This window comes from Mustela putorius, unplaced genomic scaffold (assembly GCF_011764305.1).
Source record: "Mustela putorius furo isolate JIRA1106 unplaced genomic scaffold, ASM1176430v1.1 tig00000275_pilon_pilon_pilon, whole genome shotgun sequence".
Taxonomy (NCBI): domain Eukaryota; kingdom Metazoa; phylum Chordata; class Mammalia; order Carnivora; family Mustelidae; genus Mustela; species Mustela putorius.
Window position 1 is genome coordinate 11,992,413 of NW_025421341.1, and position 18,693 is coordinate 12,011,105.

General features: G+C 38.8%; 1 protein-coding gene across 3 annotated transcripts in view; it reads left to right on the top strand.

Moving 5' to 3' along the window:
* ADAM23 (ADAM metallopeptidase domain 23) overlaps nucleotides 1–18,693 on the top strand; it is a 171,298-nt gene that overhangs the window by 118,243 nt on the left and 34,362 nt on the right. For all 3 annotated transcript variants that reach the window (XM_045078650.1, XM_013062339.2, XM_013062340.2), the window contains exons 10-18: nucleotides 822–893; nucleotides 2,935–3,098; nucleotides 3,985–4,069; nucleotides 5,019–5,109; nucleotides 7,539–7,587; nucleotides 9,702–9,801; nucleotides 13,091–13,162; nucleotides 13,882–13,971; nucleotides 15,271–15,351. In XM_045078650.1, the coding sequence (XP_044934585.1) occupies nucleotides 822–893; nucleotides 2,935–3,098; nucleotides 3,985–4,069; nucleotides 5,019–5,109; nucleotides 7,539–7,587; nucleotides 9,702–9,801; nucleotides 13,091–13,162; nucleotides 13,882–13,971; nucleotides 15,271–15,351 (804 nt within the window). The remainder of the gene's footprint in view (nucleotides 1–821; nucleotides 894–2,934; nucleotides 3,099–3,984; nucleotides 4,070–5,018; nucleotides 5,110–7,538; nucleotides 7,588–9,701; nucleotides 9,802–13,090; nucleotides 13,163–13,881; nucleotides 13,972–15,270; nucleotides 15,352–18,693) is intronic.

Here is an 18,693-nt window from a genome sequence, read left to right on the forward strand (position 1 = left end):
TTTATGGTGCAAATCTGATTCAGTAGTTTTGAGTATGTTTTCCTTTTTCCTCAGTAGAGGGCGTGATCCCCCTGTGGTTTTCAATCAGTATTCAAATCAGTTTCCGATTGTCCTCTCGAAGACATACTGTTCAGTATTCTTTGCTAAAACCGTAGCCCTCCAGATCTTGTTATGGCATTATTTTATTGATTTATTTTTATTTATTTTCTTAAATAATCATAAATAACCATAAACAGTCTTAAAGTATCCATGCCCTTCATTTTTACTTTGGTCCCTCCTTTGTTCTGACTTGGAACAGTTGAAAGGCAAAGGCTCTGTTTGGCCTCCTTGGAGGAGACATTCTTCTGAAAGAATATATGAATGTGTATAAGAAATGCAATCTATATCATGATTAGTATCTAAAGTGTTGCCTAAGATATTTTCGTGATCTGTGTCTGGTCTTGAGTTTAAAGGGAGAAGCGTGTCCACTTGGGACTAAATTTCTTAGCTAAGCCCCTTGTAAACTGTGAAGGTTGTTTCAGTGAACACAAGAAGATTGCATTTGTAGTCATTAAGACTGAGTGAACAACTCATTTCTCAGGTGTAAAGTTTCTCACACAGATTTCTACAGATTCTCTCCATACTTGGAACTGGTACAGGTGTTTTAGATGGAGTTTTGCTGCCTAATAAACACCACCATATCCAATATGGTGGACTTCGAATTGTCTATTTTTAATCCCCATATGTACTATTGCTTTCTTTGAAATGTCTGCTTTTTGATATGTGAAATTTACCATTAAATGATGATTTGGCAGTGACTGGTTTATCCTTTCCCCCGCCAGTATAAGAAGTATCGTTCTTCTCATGCACACACCAACAACTTTGCAAAGTCCGTGGTCAACCTTGTGGATTCTGTAAGTATCCCAGTTTTCTTGAACATACTTTTCCAAGATGGGATGGTTTATATTTCTTTGTTTACTTTTTACTTTAGTTCTTTCTTGGGCAAAAGTAAAAACACCATCCTTAAGCTCATCTGGCTAAGAAATTATAGAGTGTTCTGCTTCACAAAAAATAGTATTAACAGAGTTTGGGGGATGGTCATTCTTGGTATCCAAAAGATGCATTAGTTTTGCTTCTAAGTGATGTCTAGACCTCTTTGTCACCTAGAAGGTGACAAAGGACAAAGACACTAGAGAAAATTAACTGCTAAAAAGAGCATAATTTATACTTGATCTAGAGACTTTGTTACTGATGACCAATTGAGCTTATTGTCTTAAGTATAAGAGAGCTAATTGATTCAAGTGGAGTAGGTTTTTTTTAAGAACTGAGATTTATTTTCTTAGTAGTGAAGGCTTCAGATTTTATGTCTAGAGGACAATTAAGCGCAGTCCCCCAAATAAAATTAATTTGGAAGAGTAAGTTCTATATCTCCTTACAAAGACTTCTAGCTCTATAAATCATTCATACTGGTATTTTTTTCTTTCTCATTTTTAAGCTACAGAGAATAATGGTTAAGATTTTCTTCCTGTTCCCTGATTTAGGTAGAATTACATAGATGTGAACATTATTTGTTGTGTTCCAGTGAATAGTTTAGTTTGGCTGGTCCTAGATTAAATACAGCACACTACTTTGTTTTCTAATGTAAAGTGCTATTTGTTCAGTTAAGTCTATTTTTACCTGATATTTATGGTATGTTCCCTCTTAACTGGGAAAAAACCACAACTTTTTATGAATTGCCAACTGTCTAAATGATACTTATCTCCTCCAAAGAACTGCCTTCGAAATAGTCCCCAAACCTTTCATCATGTAAATACTCACAACATGTCATACCTGTAGGCACAGTTGAGTAAAGGTGTAATACAGGCGGATGGGCAGAGTCTACCATATAGAGTTGGGACTGAAATTCTGAAAGCCAGTTTACACCTGGTTTATTAATCTTCTGTAATTTCAGCTCTTGTCAGCAGTCTTCTCAGAGGAGGCTATAAGTGAATATGGAAAAGAGAAGTTGCCAAAGCTGATGACTTGGTAACATCTCTGTGTTGGTCATTCTACCGTGATTGAACAGAACCACCTCTTGCAAAGTGGAATTTTTATTTTGGGTTGCCATGCAAGGTTCTGAAGCTGGCCAACTAATTTTTAAAAAGATATTACATTTAACTAGCTTGTTGTAAAATCATTATAGCCTCAGGTTGATTTAGGCATGATGATATTCCTTTTCTTCAGTGTGTTCAAAGATCACCCATTATTTTCTTAATTAGCTTGAAAATAGGACAGCATGACAGCAGTCTTTGAAATTGCTTAATTGTGTGAATTGTTTAGCTACTGGACCAAAAGTCAAGAAAGAGAACAGAAAAACAGTTTAAATATTGGGAGTAAGGCCACCAGTGAGGGGGAAGTGGGTGATATGAATCTGCTTTTCCTCTTTTGGCCCAAATCTAGGATTTCCTCCCAGTGTTCTTTTACATGTCATGGCAGAGGGCCTCCAAGGACAAGCCAGCCATGTTCCTGGGTACTGGTGCAAGGGTTTGATGGTCTGTTTCAATCCTGCAGGACTGACTGGTGGTACTGCACTTACTCAGAGCCAATCGGTCAGGCTCAAGCCACTCTTTGCGGGTGATTTTACTAACGCCTGCTCGGAATTTATATCCAGACTGTAGAATCTTGACATCCCTACTGTCCATCCCCTAGTGAGATGCCTGGCCAATGAATATGCTGATTTGGGATTAAAATAGTCTTGTAGGAGAAGCTGAATTTTGTGATTGTTTTTTCTTTTTTTTTTTTTGTCTTTATTTTTTTCTTGGAAATGAGAAAGTTAAGAACATTCTTTATGAGGAGCTAATTGTGGCCTCATGTTCTCCTCTCACCTCCCCTCCTGTCCTTCCACTGATTCTGAATCACTGATTGTGCATGTTTGACCCAGTGTTTTCCTCCTGCACCTGTCCTGTATACCCTCAGATTTACAAGGAGCAGCTCAATACCAGGGTTGTCCTGGTAGCAGTAGAGACCTGGACTGAGAAGGATCATATTGAGATCACCACCAACCCTGTGCAGATGCTCCATGAGTTCTCCAAATACCGGCAGCGTATGAAACAGCACGCCGATGCCGTGCACCTCATCTCGTACGTACCTGCAGTCTTTAGGTTGACATTGGCCTTTATCCCCTTACTGAATCTGTTAAGTTATACGTCAGTGTACGGATCTTGAATTGATTTCCTCTCTCTGGTTATATAAGTAGCAGGGAGGTAAGCTGTCTGGTGCTGGCATGGTGGTTCCATGGTCGTAAGATTTACTTTCGGAACATGTTCTTACTCTAACACTTTCCATCCTCCGGGTCAACTCATGATTCAAGGTGGCTGCTGGTGCACCAGCCTTTATTACAGGCACCAGGAATACAGGCAGGGAGGATTGCAAAAGAGCTCTCTTTCCAGCTGAGTCAGGTCTTTTAAAGCATGCACATATCCATTTTACCAACGAATCATTTGCTGGCTCGTAGTCACATGCCACACAGAGCTGCAAGACCGTTCAGGAAATACAGTCTTTGGAAGTGAACCATTGAATAAAATTGAGATTTTATCAGTGAGGAAAAGGATGACCATACTGTCTTTCGATATATTAGATGGATTTCTTCTCCATTCACAGCAAAGCTATTTTCAGACAGTCGTCCAGTGTTCTGTCCTGGAATCAAACCCACCAGATTCTTCCTTCCTTGCCTCACCTTAGTTCCCTACTTCCTTGTCTCTCAGTGGATAGTCAGCAATGTATAATGATTTAGAAATGTATCGTAATTTATAATAATCAGCCAGTGCTTAGTAGGTGCTCAATTAATCTCAACTGAGATTTCTTCACATAACATAAATCTAAAGGTATTTAAAATATAATTTTCAGTTTCTTGAGGGAGAATGGCTTTGGGGTGTTCAGTGTAGAAGAGTGAGTAGGCATGTCTTGGGAGGGTATATATGATGGTCATTACATTGGTTTCCTGGAGCATTTCTTTTTTTTCTTTAGGCGTATGACATTCCACTATAAGAGAAGCAGTCTGAGTTTCTTTGGAGGTGTCTGTTCTCGCACACGGGGAGTTGGTGTGAATGAGGTAAATTTGATCAATTTCTTAAAGTAGAGCTTTATCTTTGCATCTGACCTCTTTCTTCCCTGTGGCCTAGTTTCCATCCCTCTTAGGCTTGTTTAAAATAACAATGACATAAGAATAAAGTATAGAGTGATTTATATTAGTAACTGGAACCCAAAGTGGTCTTTGGTGTTAGAAGAGAGGTATTGCTTCATTTCATAATTATGGCTTTTCATGTTTATCAGGCAAATGCATGCCAAAGATTGGTCCAGATATTTTTTTCACCTCTGTGGATAAACTTTTATAAACTTATTATTCCTTTCCTGATAATTTTAAGCTATAATGCTCTCCTACGCATGTTGGATTTAACTCAATTAAATCAAAGAGTTTATGATTATGTTTAATCAGTATTTTTGTTTTCTCTCTATATAAATTTTCCATCTTTATGCCTTCTACCTATCCCTCTGTAGAATTCATTGAAACAAATATTTCCTTAGTCTCTTTGTTTGGATTCTAGTACCCTCATTTATATCAAGGAAATGCTTACACCAGCTGGCAACAGCACCCAAAAAGCCAAACCAACTGTATCTAAACCCTGATCAATGCCAGAATATATTATACCAGCTAATCCCAAAAGCCAACATTCAGTTGAGACCTTTCTTGGCGTACCTGTAGTAAGTTGAGTTTATTCTTGGTTTGGTATGAGTTGAATCAGGGCATGGCCTTTTATGGCTTATATTTTATGTTTCCATGTGAGAGCATCAAGTTCTGAGAGACGTCACATAGGAAGAGAGGCTTTCTGCTTCTTGGGCCCAGTTGCAAGGAAGAAGTGATAAGGAGCATGTGCCATCTTTTGATGCTGTGAGGCTCTACTTAGGGAACTGAGATGATATGTGGTGATGATTAAGAAATAATAACTAGCTTTGTGCACTCTCTCAAATGTCTCCCACACACTTTCAACTCTGAAAAACAGTATGGTCTTCCAATGGCAGTGGCACAAGTATTATCGCAGAGCCTGGCTCAAAACCTTGGAATCCAATGGGAACCTTCTAGCAGAAAGCCAAGTATGTACATTGACCTTCTTACTCACTTTCATGTGCCATTCTGTCTGTATAGTGCATGTCCAGTCATTAATAAATAAATGATTTTCATTCCTAAGTCATTAGAGCTTAATTGTAGTGTACCTCCTTCCTCTTCAAAAAGGTGATCAAATGAGCAACTGCAGGTAATTCGCAATCTGTTTGGGTTGTAGATATTCCCCTTTGAAGTTCATAAAATCATACTCGCTTTTTTTAAGGGAGAGGGTGAGCTGTCACCCTCTGTGCTCTAAGCAGTGGAGTGTAGACACTAGGTGTCAAAAAAGTTCCTTTGGGAGTCGATAAGAAAGCAGCTGAATACTGTTACGCTGAAAAGAAATAAAAATAATAATAATAATAATGCAGCTGGATCTGGAAATAGCTTAGATCTAGTGTCAAAGAGGACCTCCAATTCTAATTAAACTTTCCCACCTACCTATCTCGGAACTCACCCACATGGTCCCATCAGGAAGGTTCAGGAAGAAGGCTCCCCTATAGGCAGCCCTGCTTTGAGGGCCCTTTAAGCCTGGAAACAGGTGGTAGAGGATACCCCTCTCATGGGCAAGTCATGCCAAGGGGAAATCCAAACAGGGCCGCGGATCCCATCCAGTAGGGAAATGCAGGAGTGAGTGCTTACGGCACTTTCTTCGTTAATCAGAGACAGGAAGATGGAAAGACAGGGCTGAGCTTCCAGTGGCCAAGTATCCAAAGCCCACAATAGTTTTAGGAATCCATGAAAAATTTCAATTTCTTTAAGAATCAGAATAAAATCCAACCTGGATTATATTTCTCTTTAGACCAACAAAGGAGTAAAATACGATTTCTAATACCTTTCTTGTGGCATGGGGCAAAAGTGCCTCGGACCCAAAAAAGTCATAATGGGATGCTGTGGGCGGAAGGACCAAGGTATTCCCTCAAATTATTCTCTTAAGTGGAAGTCTGCTCCCCTCTGTGAAAATATCAGATGCTGAAAGTAAAGGTCTCCCTGCCCACCTCAGCTCCCCAAGGAAGAAAAGGACAAAAACCTTCTGTAACATTATCCTACATTTATTTTATACCTTCTTGGTGACTATCAAATAATTATCATTAATGCATAGTGTTAGGGAAATTTGAAACAAAATACATTTCCGGGGCATCTCAATTCCCTTTATGGGTATATTAAGTCATAACTTGATGTGTATATTAAGTCTGGTGGCATTTAGCAAAGATCCACAAACTTTCATTTATTGGAATCTTGCTCAGAGTATTTGCTTTCCAAGGAATCACATAGTACACATTAAAGGAGGTGTTTTGTGTTTCATCAGCTGAGATAGATGGCCTTAAAATCAGAAGGGAGTAGGGCCAGGTTTATGACCTTGATTGGGAACCCCCTGGAGCCTGAAAGAGGCCAGCGCTGGGGTCAGCTGGGAGATGTTATGGAGTTGGGTGAGGGGATGGGGTGAGAAGTAGGGGTTCAGGACCAATGCCTGGAGAAGGTCCTTCCTAATAAGATGTTTCATTCCTTCGTGACTTGTTTGTTTAGGTGGATAGTTCTTTAGTTCTGAACTTTGACTTTTAAAAAATCTATCTGGAAGCCTTTCTTTGAAAATATCTTTGTCTATGATAGAAAAGAGAATAGGAAAAAAAAAAATAAATGAACAGCCCATTAACAGTATCAGTATGTCAGTCTCTGGCATCTCGGTTGAGTTGGCGATTGTTGTTTAGTTTCAGTGACAATTTACACTTATATTTTAGAAAAGAATTCTCTTTTCCTAAAGCTTTGAGCATAGTGTTCTGCAAGTCCCTGGCCAAACCTCGCTTTGAATCTATCAAGTGATTTCTCCCCTGTAACTTCCAATGTGCTCTGTTGGGGGAGGTTTCAGGAATGATTCACGACATGTGTGCAGTAGAGCTTGACCGCTCACAGAGTGCGTGCTGGCGCTCATCTTGAGTGAGCCCTCGAACCACTCTGGGCGATAGGCAAAGAGGCTGTTCTCCATTTTCAAGGTGGAAACACTAAAACCCAAGAAATACTAGGTCATTTGCCTGCAGGACTTGCCTATCAGGGAGACCTTGAACTAGAACTCAGGTAGACCTTGGTCTAGAACTCAGGCTTTTCATTTCCAGATCAGGCTACTTTTCATTAAACATTAGAACTAGGAACTCAGTTGTGTTTTCTGAGTTACAAAAATGAAGAGAGTGACAGTTTGATATCTCGCCAGTTGTTGTCTTAGGAAATAACCTATACTTCTGGAAAGGATGTAAAGAAACATTGATTGAATGGAAATAGATTTTGTTTGGTGAGATTTCACATTCTGTATCTACGTGACATGGAATTGGTAATAAGGACTTACCTCAAAAGTGGAAATGCACATTAAAGATGTGACTTTTGTTGTTTTTCTTTTCTTCTGTTGCTTTTTATTATTTCATTGGACTAGAATGTGACTGCACAGAATCCTGGGGCGGCTGCATCATGGAGGAAACAGGGTAAGTTTTCATTATACATGCATTTGATTTATGCCTTTCACTGACATTGCCACATGTAAGTGCTACCCAGTCTCTTGGGTACTGGTCTTTTAGGCTCAGCACTCAGTAGAAGTTCAATCATACATTTTCTGACATTTTAAAAATGAAAGGACTGATTCACCTTATATTTTAATTTTTTATTTAAAGTTGTTGATAACAGTAAAGTATAATAACAACTTCTGTTTCTATTAACCTTTAGAAGAAGCCCATTCTTAAATGCTTCTAAGTTTAGTAGAGGCATTGATTTTTTTAGTGCACTTAGAATACAAGCTTGTTGTCTGCCTGAAGCAGTCGTGAAAATCAATTTCTTCATCAATTCATATTTTAAGGAACTCACAAATAAACATATGTGGTGTAGTAAAAATGGTGCCATACTGCTTATATAATCGATAGAGCTTTTTTCTTATTGAGACAGAATTATTGTGTCTGAAATAGGTATCATCTATTGATAGACATTTGAACATTTTCACACCTATCTTCTCTCTTCTTGTGAGGAGACTTTGAGAACTAGAGTCATGCCCGGGAGGGGTTGGAAGCCAGGGCCTGGAAACATCGCCCTCCCCCAACCTGGCTTCTGCCCCCATGAGAGCCACTAATCCAAGGCTCCCAAGCTAGAGCCCACTCCTACTAGATGGAAGACATTGTTTCACCCGTGTCTGTCCTGCTTCTTCTGCCCATGCCAGAGATCTGCTCAATATATGGCCCATTTCTGGTCCTCCTTCTTTCCTGAGCGATCCCAGTGGCCGGAGGCCCTGACCTACTTGTACAGAGTCCCTTCTCTACGTTCCCACCAGGAGTCGGGCTCATGGGGAAAAGAGGAGTGTGAAAATGAGGATTTGCAGAGATGTCAACAATTCTGCCTGTTGCTTTAGAATATATGTTTCTAGAAATGCACTTTAAACCTGAAACCGTTAACTTTCATGCTCCCCTTACTGTTCTGCCATAGTTTGGTAAAATTATGGCTTAAACAGCATTTTTGAGAACTATTATAGGAAGGTAATGCCATTTATAATGTTGCTTCTAGAAGGAGGCACTTTCTGTCTTCTAAACTCCTGATTTCTGAATGAATTTTTGGACTGGCCACTGGAGGATAGAAAAAAAAAAAAACTAAAGTTAATATATATATATTTTCTTGAGTACACATTTCTACATAGTCCCTTTAAGAGATCACTGTCAACAATGGCAAAACTTTTTCCTACTTGCATATACTACCCTCATGCATCAGGATACAAAAAACTTTTGGATTGCATCCTAAAATCAGTGGCCTGTTGTTACTCTCAAATCAAGTACTATGAAAAATATGCCCGAAGAATCAGTGTGTATGACTCAGCTTCGTCTTAATCATGTGTATAATATTTCCCTATATACTGACGTAGAGATAGTAATTGGATCAATTAAATCACAAAAAGGCTCATATCATATTCCTAAGTCATGAATATATTTGAAGTTGTGCCCGAGAAGCTATAACCTAATTCTAATTCAGAAGGAGCTGACCCTCATTCTGTTTGTACTAAGTGTATATGCGCTAAAAACACGCATACATATATATGTATATGTATATTCATGCATGTATATGTGTGTGTGTGTGTGTAGTATAATACTTTAGAACTTGTGGTCTCATGGGTGGTGCTGCAGCTGCATTATGTAATCTTTACTAGATTGTCACAATTCCTTCCTCCAAAGTAAAATCTAATAGGTTCCTTTGCATCTTTTATTCAGGACGGAGGCAAAAAAAAAGTGCTTGCTTTACTGACAGAGAGCAAATAAAAATGACCACACTTTACAATATAGCCTAGGTGGCGAAGCTTTGTGAAAAGCTTTCCAAAACCCTTCTAATAGAAGCCCAGGCTGCTGAGGAGCTTATAACCTGGCTCCCAATCTGTGGTTTTCTTTGACGATCTGTTTTTGCAAATTCTACCACACATACTTATTTGGCAAATTTGAACATAAATGAACCCGTGCAGAATCGTCTAGGTCCAGAGTGAACATGTTGCTCTAATTCACGGGTTCTAATTTTCTTCTCTGATGACTGCTTTTGGAAAATTATTTACATAATTGATTTTTTATTTCCTCAGGGTGTCTCATTCCCGAAAGTTCTCAAAGTGCAGCATTTTGGAATATAGAGACTTTTTACAGAGAGGAGGTGGAGCCTGTCTTTTCAACAGGCCAACAAAGGTTAGTAACTCAGGAAGTGTAATTATTTCTTTAATTTTTTTTTTTTTACTACTAAGAAATTTGTTTAATGTACATAATATTCATGAAAGCAACATAGCCCTAGAAATCATATACACCTCAGATCTGCTCACAATCATCAGTCACATATCTCTTACAGGAAAAGATTGAAAAGCCGTGTTTGCATTTTACTCAGTGGGAAATGTTGAAAAGTAGCTCATGCCTTAATAAATGAGATGCAAATATCTTTTTATATGTCTTCACATATCTTTTTACAGTGGAACACTGGAAAATGCCAGATACTTGTCTTGGAAAACAGGTCTTTTGGGGAAGAAGGGGATTTGTCAGTCTGATTAGTATTTAGTCATAAAAGCCATTATCATGTGAAATCTGATCCTGTGTAAATGAGTGACAAAACCATAGTTTTGCTGCCGTGAGTCTCTGATTTTTCAGCGCTAGTTGTACCCCTCCCATTTCATCCTCCAAACAAAGAAACAAACATACTTCAATCAAAGTATCTTTGAAATTTACATGTTAGGATTTTCAACCTGCTGCTTAGAGATTGTGGGTTAGATTAACATATATCGCTTTAATCTGTTTCCCTGACGAAAATTCCATTTTCCATTGACATTCTCTCAAAGAATACAACTAGTTCCTTGGCTTTTTTTCTTTTCTTTTTGAGTGGTCTATTCTCCTATCTAGGATATCTAGATTATAGATATAGATATAGATATAGGAAATACCCACAGAAGCTAGCCAAAAGACAGTCCAAAGTATTTATGGATCTCATAAATACATATGCATATTTATTATTTATTATATATTGTCTCTTTATGTGGGAAGGTCCATGGTATCAACTGTCATCTCATCAAAATTCATATATGCATTGTTACAATCCTTATCCATTAATTCCTTAACTCAAAAAGCTCTGAAAATTGAAGTCTCTTTTATGAGTTTGCAGAAAACACATCAGGCAGTAAAACTTCTCTTAGACTAAAAACCTTTATTACCCCTCATAGTATAAATATTCGTAAGTATTGCTGCAGAAATATAAATGTTTGTGATTATAGGGTATGCACCAGGCCCCTCAGGGCTATTACATAGAACGTGCATCATACCTTTCTACAATCTAGCAAAGCCAGAATTTTCAAACTCACTGGCTACAAAGCTTTTGCATAAGGCACTGTAGAACTCTAGTAACATATTTGGAAATGAATTATTCAACAGGCAAAAAAAGCAGGATTGCTGCTAATTAGCAGACAATATAGAAATCCTAACATTGCACATTTCATGTTTCTTTTGAAAATACTTCTTCGTAAGTCAAATATAGTCCTTTTGCTATACAAAATGTGTAATCCTTTATAAATTGAGAGAGTAATGAAATCATGTTAACCTTAAGGAAAAATAATCACTGACTAATGCGTGTAAATGACAGAATAATTTACTCCTATCCTCATAATTAAGTGATACTTCTGTAGTCAGGCGATGTTAGTTGGATGCCTGACATCTGTATAAAATCTCAGTGAGTCTGCAGGAAAAAGAAACGGGAATAAAGTGACCTTGCAACCATTAAATTCAGCTGTCTGCCTTTCATGGCATTGACCCTCAGAACAGAAATCTGAAAACTTCCAAGTGTTCACAATGGGGGAAAGGAGTAGTAATGAATTGATGGGAGCTGCTGGCATTAACGAGTTGAAGTTTCCACGACTCATCTCACCTGCCTCGTGTCTCACCAGCCAATCAGAAGTATTGTGCCTGAGAGCACAACAGTGAGTCCTAAGGTTTCTAAGTGTGTGTGTGGAAGGATCCATCATTAGATTTCTGAAACTGCCTGTCAGTAGAAAGAAAACTGTTCAGGTAACTTGAAAACTAAATAAAAATAATGATACATCTTCAATTTTAAAAGTTAGTAAATACGGATTTTTTTTTTAAGCTACGTGGTAGAATGAATTTTTTTTAAAGGCCCCTGTGTATTCCAGTGGAATAATTTGTACGTATGTATCAAAGAACTGACATTTTTTTTCTAAGTGCTTTTCATCAATGAATGTGCGCATGTGTGACTCACGTGTTATTTTCCACATTATCTGCATGCCTCTTTTTTCTGTGCCGTGGGATCCTTCCCACCTGCTGTGTTTTCCACCCAGTTTGTGATCAAGGCCTGCTGCTGGTTGGAAGAAGGCTCCTAAGAGCGAGATCTCGCAGTTGGTTCCACGCGAGGCCTGAAGGAAGTGCTAGCCCTGTTCCAGTCCGAGCTTCCCATTTCCATTTTCTCCTGCCTGCTGATCCAATACCACAGAGATTAGGACTGTTGATTTCACTCATTGGACTTTCCTATGGAGGAGTCTCACCCAAGTACCCTGGAGAACTTTCTTGCTTTGAATAAGAGTTTTCTTTCCTGGAAGTGGACGGATAATCGGGTTGGCCTCGGTGGAAGGCAACCCTTCCTTGGGGCTTCTAGATGAGAAGTCTCTCTTGCCCTCTCATATTCCTGTCTTTGAGCGTTTGGGTTGGAATGTGCTGTTCCAGTCCTCATGTAAGAGTAATGGGCATGCAGAGGGAGATCTTGCCCCAGCTGAGGGAAAAAGGAATGTTTCTCATAAATGCTCAGCTGCCTCCACAATTGGCTGCAATATAGGTTGTCTGGCAGGGAAGTTCATAGCTCTAGTGGAGTGCATTATTCTAGAAATTCGACTCCTCCAGTGTTCCAGGAATGATTGAAAGATTTCTATACCTCCGTGAATATGTCTGCAAATTTATTTAATATACTTTAGACAGGATAGATTTCTTTTCAATGAGAATGATGGGCATGGATTTCCAGCGGCACCTCTTCTACAATTATTTGCATTTCCTTGATTGTATTCATTATATGTGGCTATGACTGAACCATTTTATCTGTTTGACAATTTTTATGTTTTCTCAGCTGCCTGGAGAGAAGTCAGTAAATTAGGTATCTGTGAGTCTTAGCATCGCATCTGAGCTCCATTAGCAAATGTAATAAATGATCTATTCCTTTTGATAGCTCATTTCCATTAATAAGTAATTCTAATGGTAGAGGTCATCTCTGGAGCCCACCTCCAGAGAATCCTCCCAGAAATACTACCCATAGGGTTATTCGAAGTGTTATTAATAAGTGAACAGTGTTACCACACAGACATCATTTGTAAGATGCCGTTAACAACAGATCACAGAAAAATGGCACATGATTACAGGACCCTGTATGTAGCCCTATTTGCGTGTTGATTTTCTGTGATAAATTAAAATGTTTTTCCTTTCTCTTCCTAATCTCTTTTAGCTATTTGAGCCCACGGAATGTGGAAATGGATATGTGGAGGCTGGAGAGGAATGTGACTGTGGTTTACACGTGGTAGGTATAAGAGATCCTTCCCGCCTTTAGCGCAGCTCCTCCCCAGAGCAAGCAAGAATAGCAAGAAGTCTACAGGGTGCTTCTCTGGGGTCTTACTGTCTATCTTTCTCATGTCTCTCATCAGTGCTTAATCCCAGCTCAGACATGTTAGAATTCATCATGTCCCTATGACCTAGTTTGAAAAAAAACCTAATAGATTCTTCTAATCAAATCTCCTACCTCTTAAAAATTCATAGTCCATATTCATCCCATTCAACTATTATCAAATCACAAAATAGTCTTTCTGTGGTGTGTATTATTTTTGTCTTTATGAAACTAGATGAGTTTGGGAGCCCCTGCCTGGCTCAGTCAGTAGAGCACATGACTCGTGGTTTTGGGTTTATGAGTCCAAGCCCCATGTTGGGTGTAGCAATTATTTAAAAATAAAATATTTTTAAAAAAGAGTCTTAAGAGTATATTGGAACTGACTGAAGGTGAGGCACCTGCTAAGAAATAAGCTGACTTTTTGGTAGGGAAGCCCTTTCACAGAAGATCATACTTGGCTGAAAAATGTGGCAGGAAGGAATATTATCATTGTTTAAAGTGATGACTTCCTGAAAATATTTGCTTGTTATTGTTTAAGTCTCCTCATGTGGATTATACGTACATCCCGTGTGGAGAGTGGGCTGAAAGACCAGCCTGTAAGCTTTCTCACTTACGCACGTGAATGTTCCCTCTAGGAGTGCTATGGACTGTGCTGTAAGAAGTGCTCTCTCTCCAACGGGGCCCACTGCAGCGACGGGCCGTGCTGTAACAATACCTCATGTCTCGTGAGTCCCCGGACACTTCCGTCTTGTTGGCTAAATCTCTCACAGTGTACACAGAGCATTTGTAGAGCTTGCCAAACATTTGTTGATTGGCCTGTGCTTTCGCAATTGTGTAGCATCAGTAAAGCTACCTAAATTCTGTGGGTCAAACCCTTTACCTTTACCAGGATGCACTGTCAACTATCCTGTCCTTCAGCGCCCCCTTAAGAAAATATACGTAAACTCCTTCCAAAATAAACATTGAGAGTTGTCCTGCTAAGGCAGATAAAAACCTCATTGAATGACGGAATAAATGGTTGAATAGAAGAGGTGCAATTCCTGCGGTCTTTTTAATAATATGACCTACTTACAACATTTTTCTTTAAATTTACTGCTATGTATATGTACATTTATTTTGGACCATGAACCTCAAACCTAGTGCTCACATTTTTTATGCTTGATTTTTTAAATCCCCTATAAAGGCAATAAAGCTACATAAAGAAGTAATCTACATGTGTATATTTATATGCATATATATGCATCTTATGTGTGTATGGACATAGTTTGCTTTTATCGGTAGAACCTCTAGTCAATTCTTGAGAAGTCGTTCATTAAATCTTCCTTTTTCTCATTTACAAAATCTCTGGTATTCCTTATAACCATAATGTTACATTATTTTATCCTTATAATCATAAAGTTACATGATTTTATTATTTTATTCTGTACCAAGAGGTATTAGGCATTATGGTACTTTAAGAAATTCTAGATTAGTTGCCTTATGCCCCCCCCCCAGATTATAAATTGCTTGACATCAGTGATCTCTTTTCTTCATCTTCCATCCATTCCCTCAGTGTGACTGGTGTCACTGAAAGAAGTTCATATGAATTCTCTGAAATTTGATTGTATGTATTTAGCTAAAGCACAATTAAGATCCAAGCTAATAGGGACAATTAGTGAAGGTTGGGTGTCTCTGTCAATCTTCAGAGAGATCTTAAATGTCTATATTTTAGTGATTTGCTCTTCTGTTTTAAGCCATACTGCTCTATCTTCTTTACAGAATTGCTGTTACCTTGTTTTCCAAAAGTAATACTCTGAGACCATGGGTTTTAAAATATGAACATTTAATGCCTTGGTTAATGACTCATATTTACTACAAAGAGTGGTATCTGGGCCTTGACTCTGTTCTGCAACCAGCTTGCTAATTCATAAAAAGAGTGTGGTAATGGCTTTGGGATAGTATGTGAATTATTGGTGAATATAACAATGCTGGGTATTTGAAATACCAATTAACAGTAGCTCCTAATATTGAATTTTGATGTGCAGTTTCAGCCACGAGGGTATGAATGTCGGGACGCTGTCAACGGGTGTGATATTACTGAATATTGTACTGGAGACTCTGGCCAGGTATGACAAACTTGAGTTTTTAAATAATACATTTTACTTGCAAGTTTTGTACACATTGGAAAGCTTTCAGTTGGGCTACATGTGTGAATATGATTATTTGGTTTCTTTGTTTTTTGTTTTGTTTTACTTTATTTTCTAGTAATTTCTAGATCTCCAAAATGTCTTTATTTTAGGAATATTTATTGTGTTTCCTGGACCTAGATCTCTTTTTTCCTCCAAATTTCCGCTTCATAATTAGTTTCTTTATATTGTTTCTACCCAATGAATTGATTTTTTTTTCTGTCCCCACATCTAAAATAGCATATTCACACTGATGAAGAAATTAATGTACTGTTTTCAAACATTTTTAAGCCACCAAACCCTTTCTTTTAAGAAAAAAAATTGGTTGGATGCCCACTGTAGAAAGCAGAGAACAAGGAATACTGCTCTGATTAAAGAAGGGACCGGGAGCAGGTGTCCACCTCTCTTGGTTCTGTCACCAACTCTCCCCCACTGGCAAGGTCCTAGCATCATGCCCCCTATTACTATAACATAATTAATGTTGTCTACTAGCATTCCTTCTTTATATAATTCTTATGTTTTAGAAATTTAAATCACATTATTTTTGAGTCTTCATTTTTCATTCAAATGGACTTTTGCTGAGCACCTGCTGCGTGCCAGGCAAGCACTGCTGTAAATGTTGGGATACGGAAGGGAACGAGATAGTCAAGGCCTTGCACTTGTGGAGCTTACATTCTGCTGGGTGGAGAAGTAAGTTAACAAAAACATCTGGTGGTGCTAAGTGTAACGTAAGGTAGTGTGGGATGTGGGGTGGGGGGCTTTAGTTGGGGTGCGCAGGTGTATTTTCCTGGAGGACTTGGTATTTATTTATTTATTTATTTATTTATTTATTTTTATTTATTAATTTTAAAGATTTTATTTATTTATTTGACAGACAGAGAACACAAGTAGGTAGAGAGGCAGGCAGAGAGGCAGGCAGAGAGAGAGGGGGAGGCAAGCTCCCCGCTGAGCAGAGAGCCTGATGCGGGGCTCGATCCCAGGACCCTGAGACCATGACCTGAGCCGAAGGCAGAGGCTTAAACCCACTGAGCCACCCAGGCGCCCCAGGACTTGGTATTTAAATAGAAAGGCACAGAAGGAAGATCTAGTCTGAAAACAGCAAGTAAGGAAGCTTGGCTTCTTCAAGAAATGGAATGAGAGCAGGAATTACTGAAGAGTAGTGGGGGAAAAAATCAAGAGGAAGTCGGGAATCATGGCAGTTAGGGAATAGGTAAGAATTTTGAATTTCATTCTACTTTTATTTTTTATGACTTCAAAAACATGTTCCTGTACCATTCCACAGTTTTTATAAATACGCTTTTTACAATTGCATGAGTCTGTCATGTGGATTCATTAGTTGACTTGGGACTTGTTATTCATTGGGGGATATTTAGGTTGTTGGCGGTTTTTCATTATTATGATTGATATGGCAGTGAAGATCTTTACGAGTATTTCTTGTTCAGGGTTTTCTCCTTAGGGTAAATGGCCCAGAAATGGAGTTGTCTTTTGCCGGGTATTATGGTTTCCAAGGGGCTCCCCATAATAGAATACGGTTGGAGGTCAAAATACCATCTTTCATTTTGAATGTGGCCAAGTTGAAAGCTGTAACTTGGTGTGAGAGCTAAGTGAGCTTCTTTATAGATCCTAGATTCAGGCTGTAGGAAAAGCTTATTGACAAAAGTAGGTCTTGAATGACTTCTCCTTGCAGGGATGGGCCCTTGTCTTACATGTCTTGGAGGAGCAGTGAGGGTAGTATGATTTATGTCGCTAGGCAAGAGGAGAATGGCAGAAGCGAGCCAAAGGGCTAGTAATTCTTCCCAGGTTGGTCAGTCATTCAGTCACTCTACCTGGCTCGGGTGGGGGGGGGACGGAGTAGCTGGAGGGAGGCTGAGTTCCCTTCACTGGGAAGGAACAAGATTAGGGGGAGACAAAGGTTTCTCACTAACCTTTTTGAACATTCTTGATATATTTTCTGAGATTCAATTCTCCGGGACACTTTTAAGGATGTGATACAGTGAAATATGTTCACACTGTTCTGTATTGATTTTTATGCATATCTGTTTCTTCTATTTAGATATGTAAATAGGTTTCTTTGCGTTTTCCTAGAATATAGTAAAAGTGTTAGAATTGTGGGTTCTGTGTTTTGTGCCAAGTTTTATGTTTTGTGACAATCCTGGTGTGCTGTTTCACTGAGTTCTATTTTTCGTTTTGTAGAATACTACTATTCTTATACCCATCATATATGGTTTGGGTTCTGTGTGTTCAGCTATTTTCGAAGTACAGTTTTTTCATTTCAGCCTTTCATTCCTGACTGGAAGTGAGGTTTTTTTTTATAATGAGGGCTCTGTGTTCAACTTAATAGTCTACTGTCTAAATTTTTAAAACATTTTTTTAAAGATCTTATTTATTGGAGAGAGAGAGTGGGAGTGAGAGCAAGAGCGAGCAGGCTCAGAGAGGGAAAGGGACAAGCAGGCTCCGCACTGAGCGTGAGCCCAAAGTGGGGCTCGATCTCAAGGCCTTGAGGTCATGACCTGAGCCGAAATTGAGAGTTGGATGCTTAATCAACTGAACCACCCAGGCGCCCCAAATGTTTTTTGCTTCATGTATGTAAGGTGGAAATTGAGCTGTTAAATGAATTTCTCAGTGGTATATTAGAATAACATGTTCTTTTAGCAGTAATTTCCTTATAGGACCAGAATGTGCCTGAAATAGATAATTGGAGTAGAGGGAGTTAAGATCCCCCAGAATTCTTCTGCTTTGTAATAGACAGGGAGCCTTGAATTTAATGATACTAATTATGATTAGGAAGAAGGGGATCTCAGAGACTATCTGCATCTTTGAGAATCGGCACCATTGGCAACACTATGGCTTTTTGCCTTGTATCTCACGTCTTTGCTTTATTTTGATATTAGCCTTTACTGAGGTCTCTGAGCTACTTTTTAAATTCACAGTTTATCACAGAATAAACAGTTCTTGTGCAACTGAGAGAAATCCTTGGCAAATGATACTGGATGATATAATAAAGGTATTTTTGAAAGCTGTGGGAAATGTGTCTTTGCTGCGATATATGGTGACATAACACAATTAAAAATAAGCACATTTAAATGCTACTGCACTGTTGAAGCCTGCCTCCCGTGAACTTTCCTGCACAGCCTGAAACCGGGGGCTGGAATGGCATTTAGAGACTGAATCAAGAGCTCTACTCACAGGCAGAATAAAGCACACAAATTTATGGTTCTTCTGTTTTAAATGTCCCCAGAGAATGTAAGACATTCCATAATTTCCCATGTTAAATATTTCAGT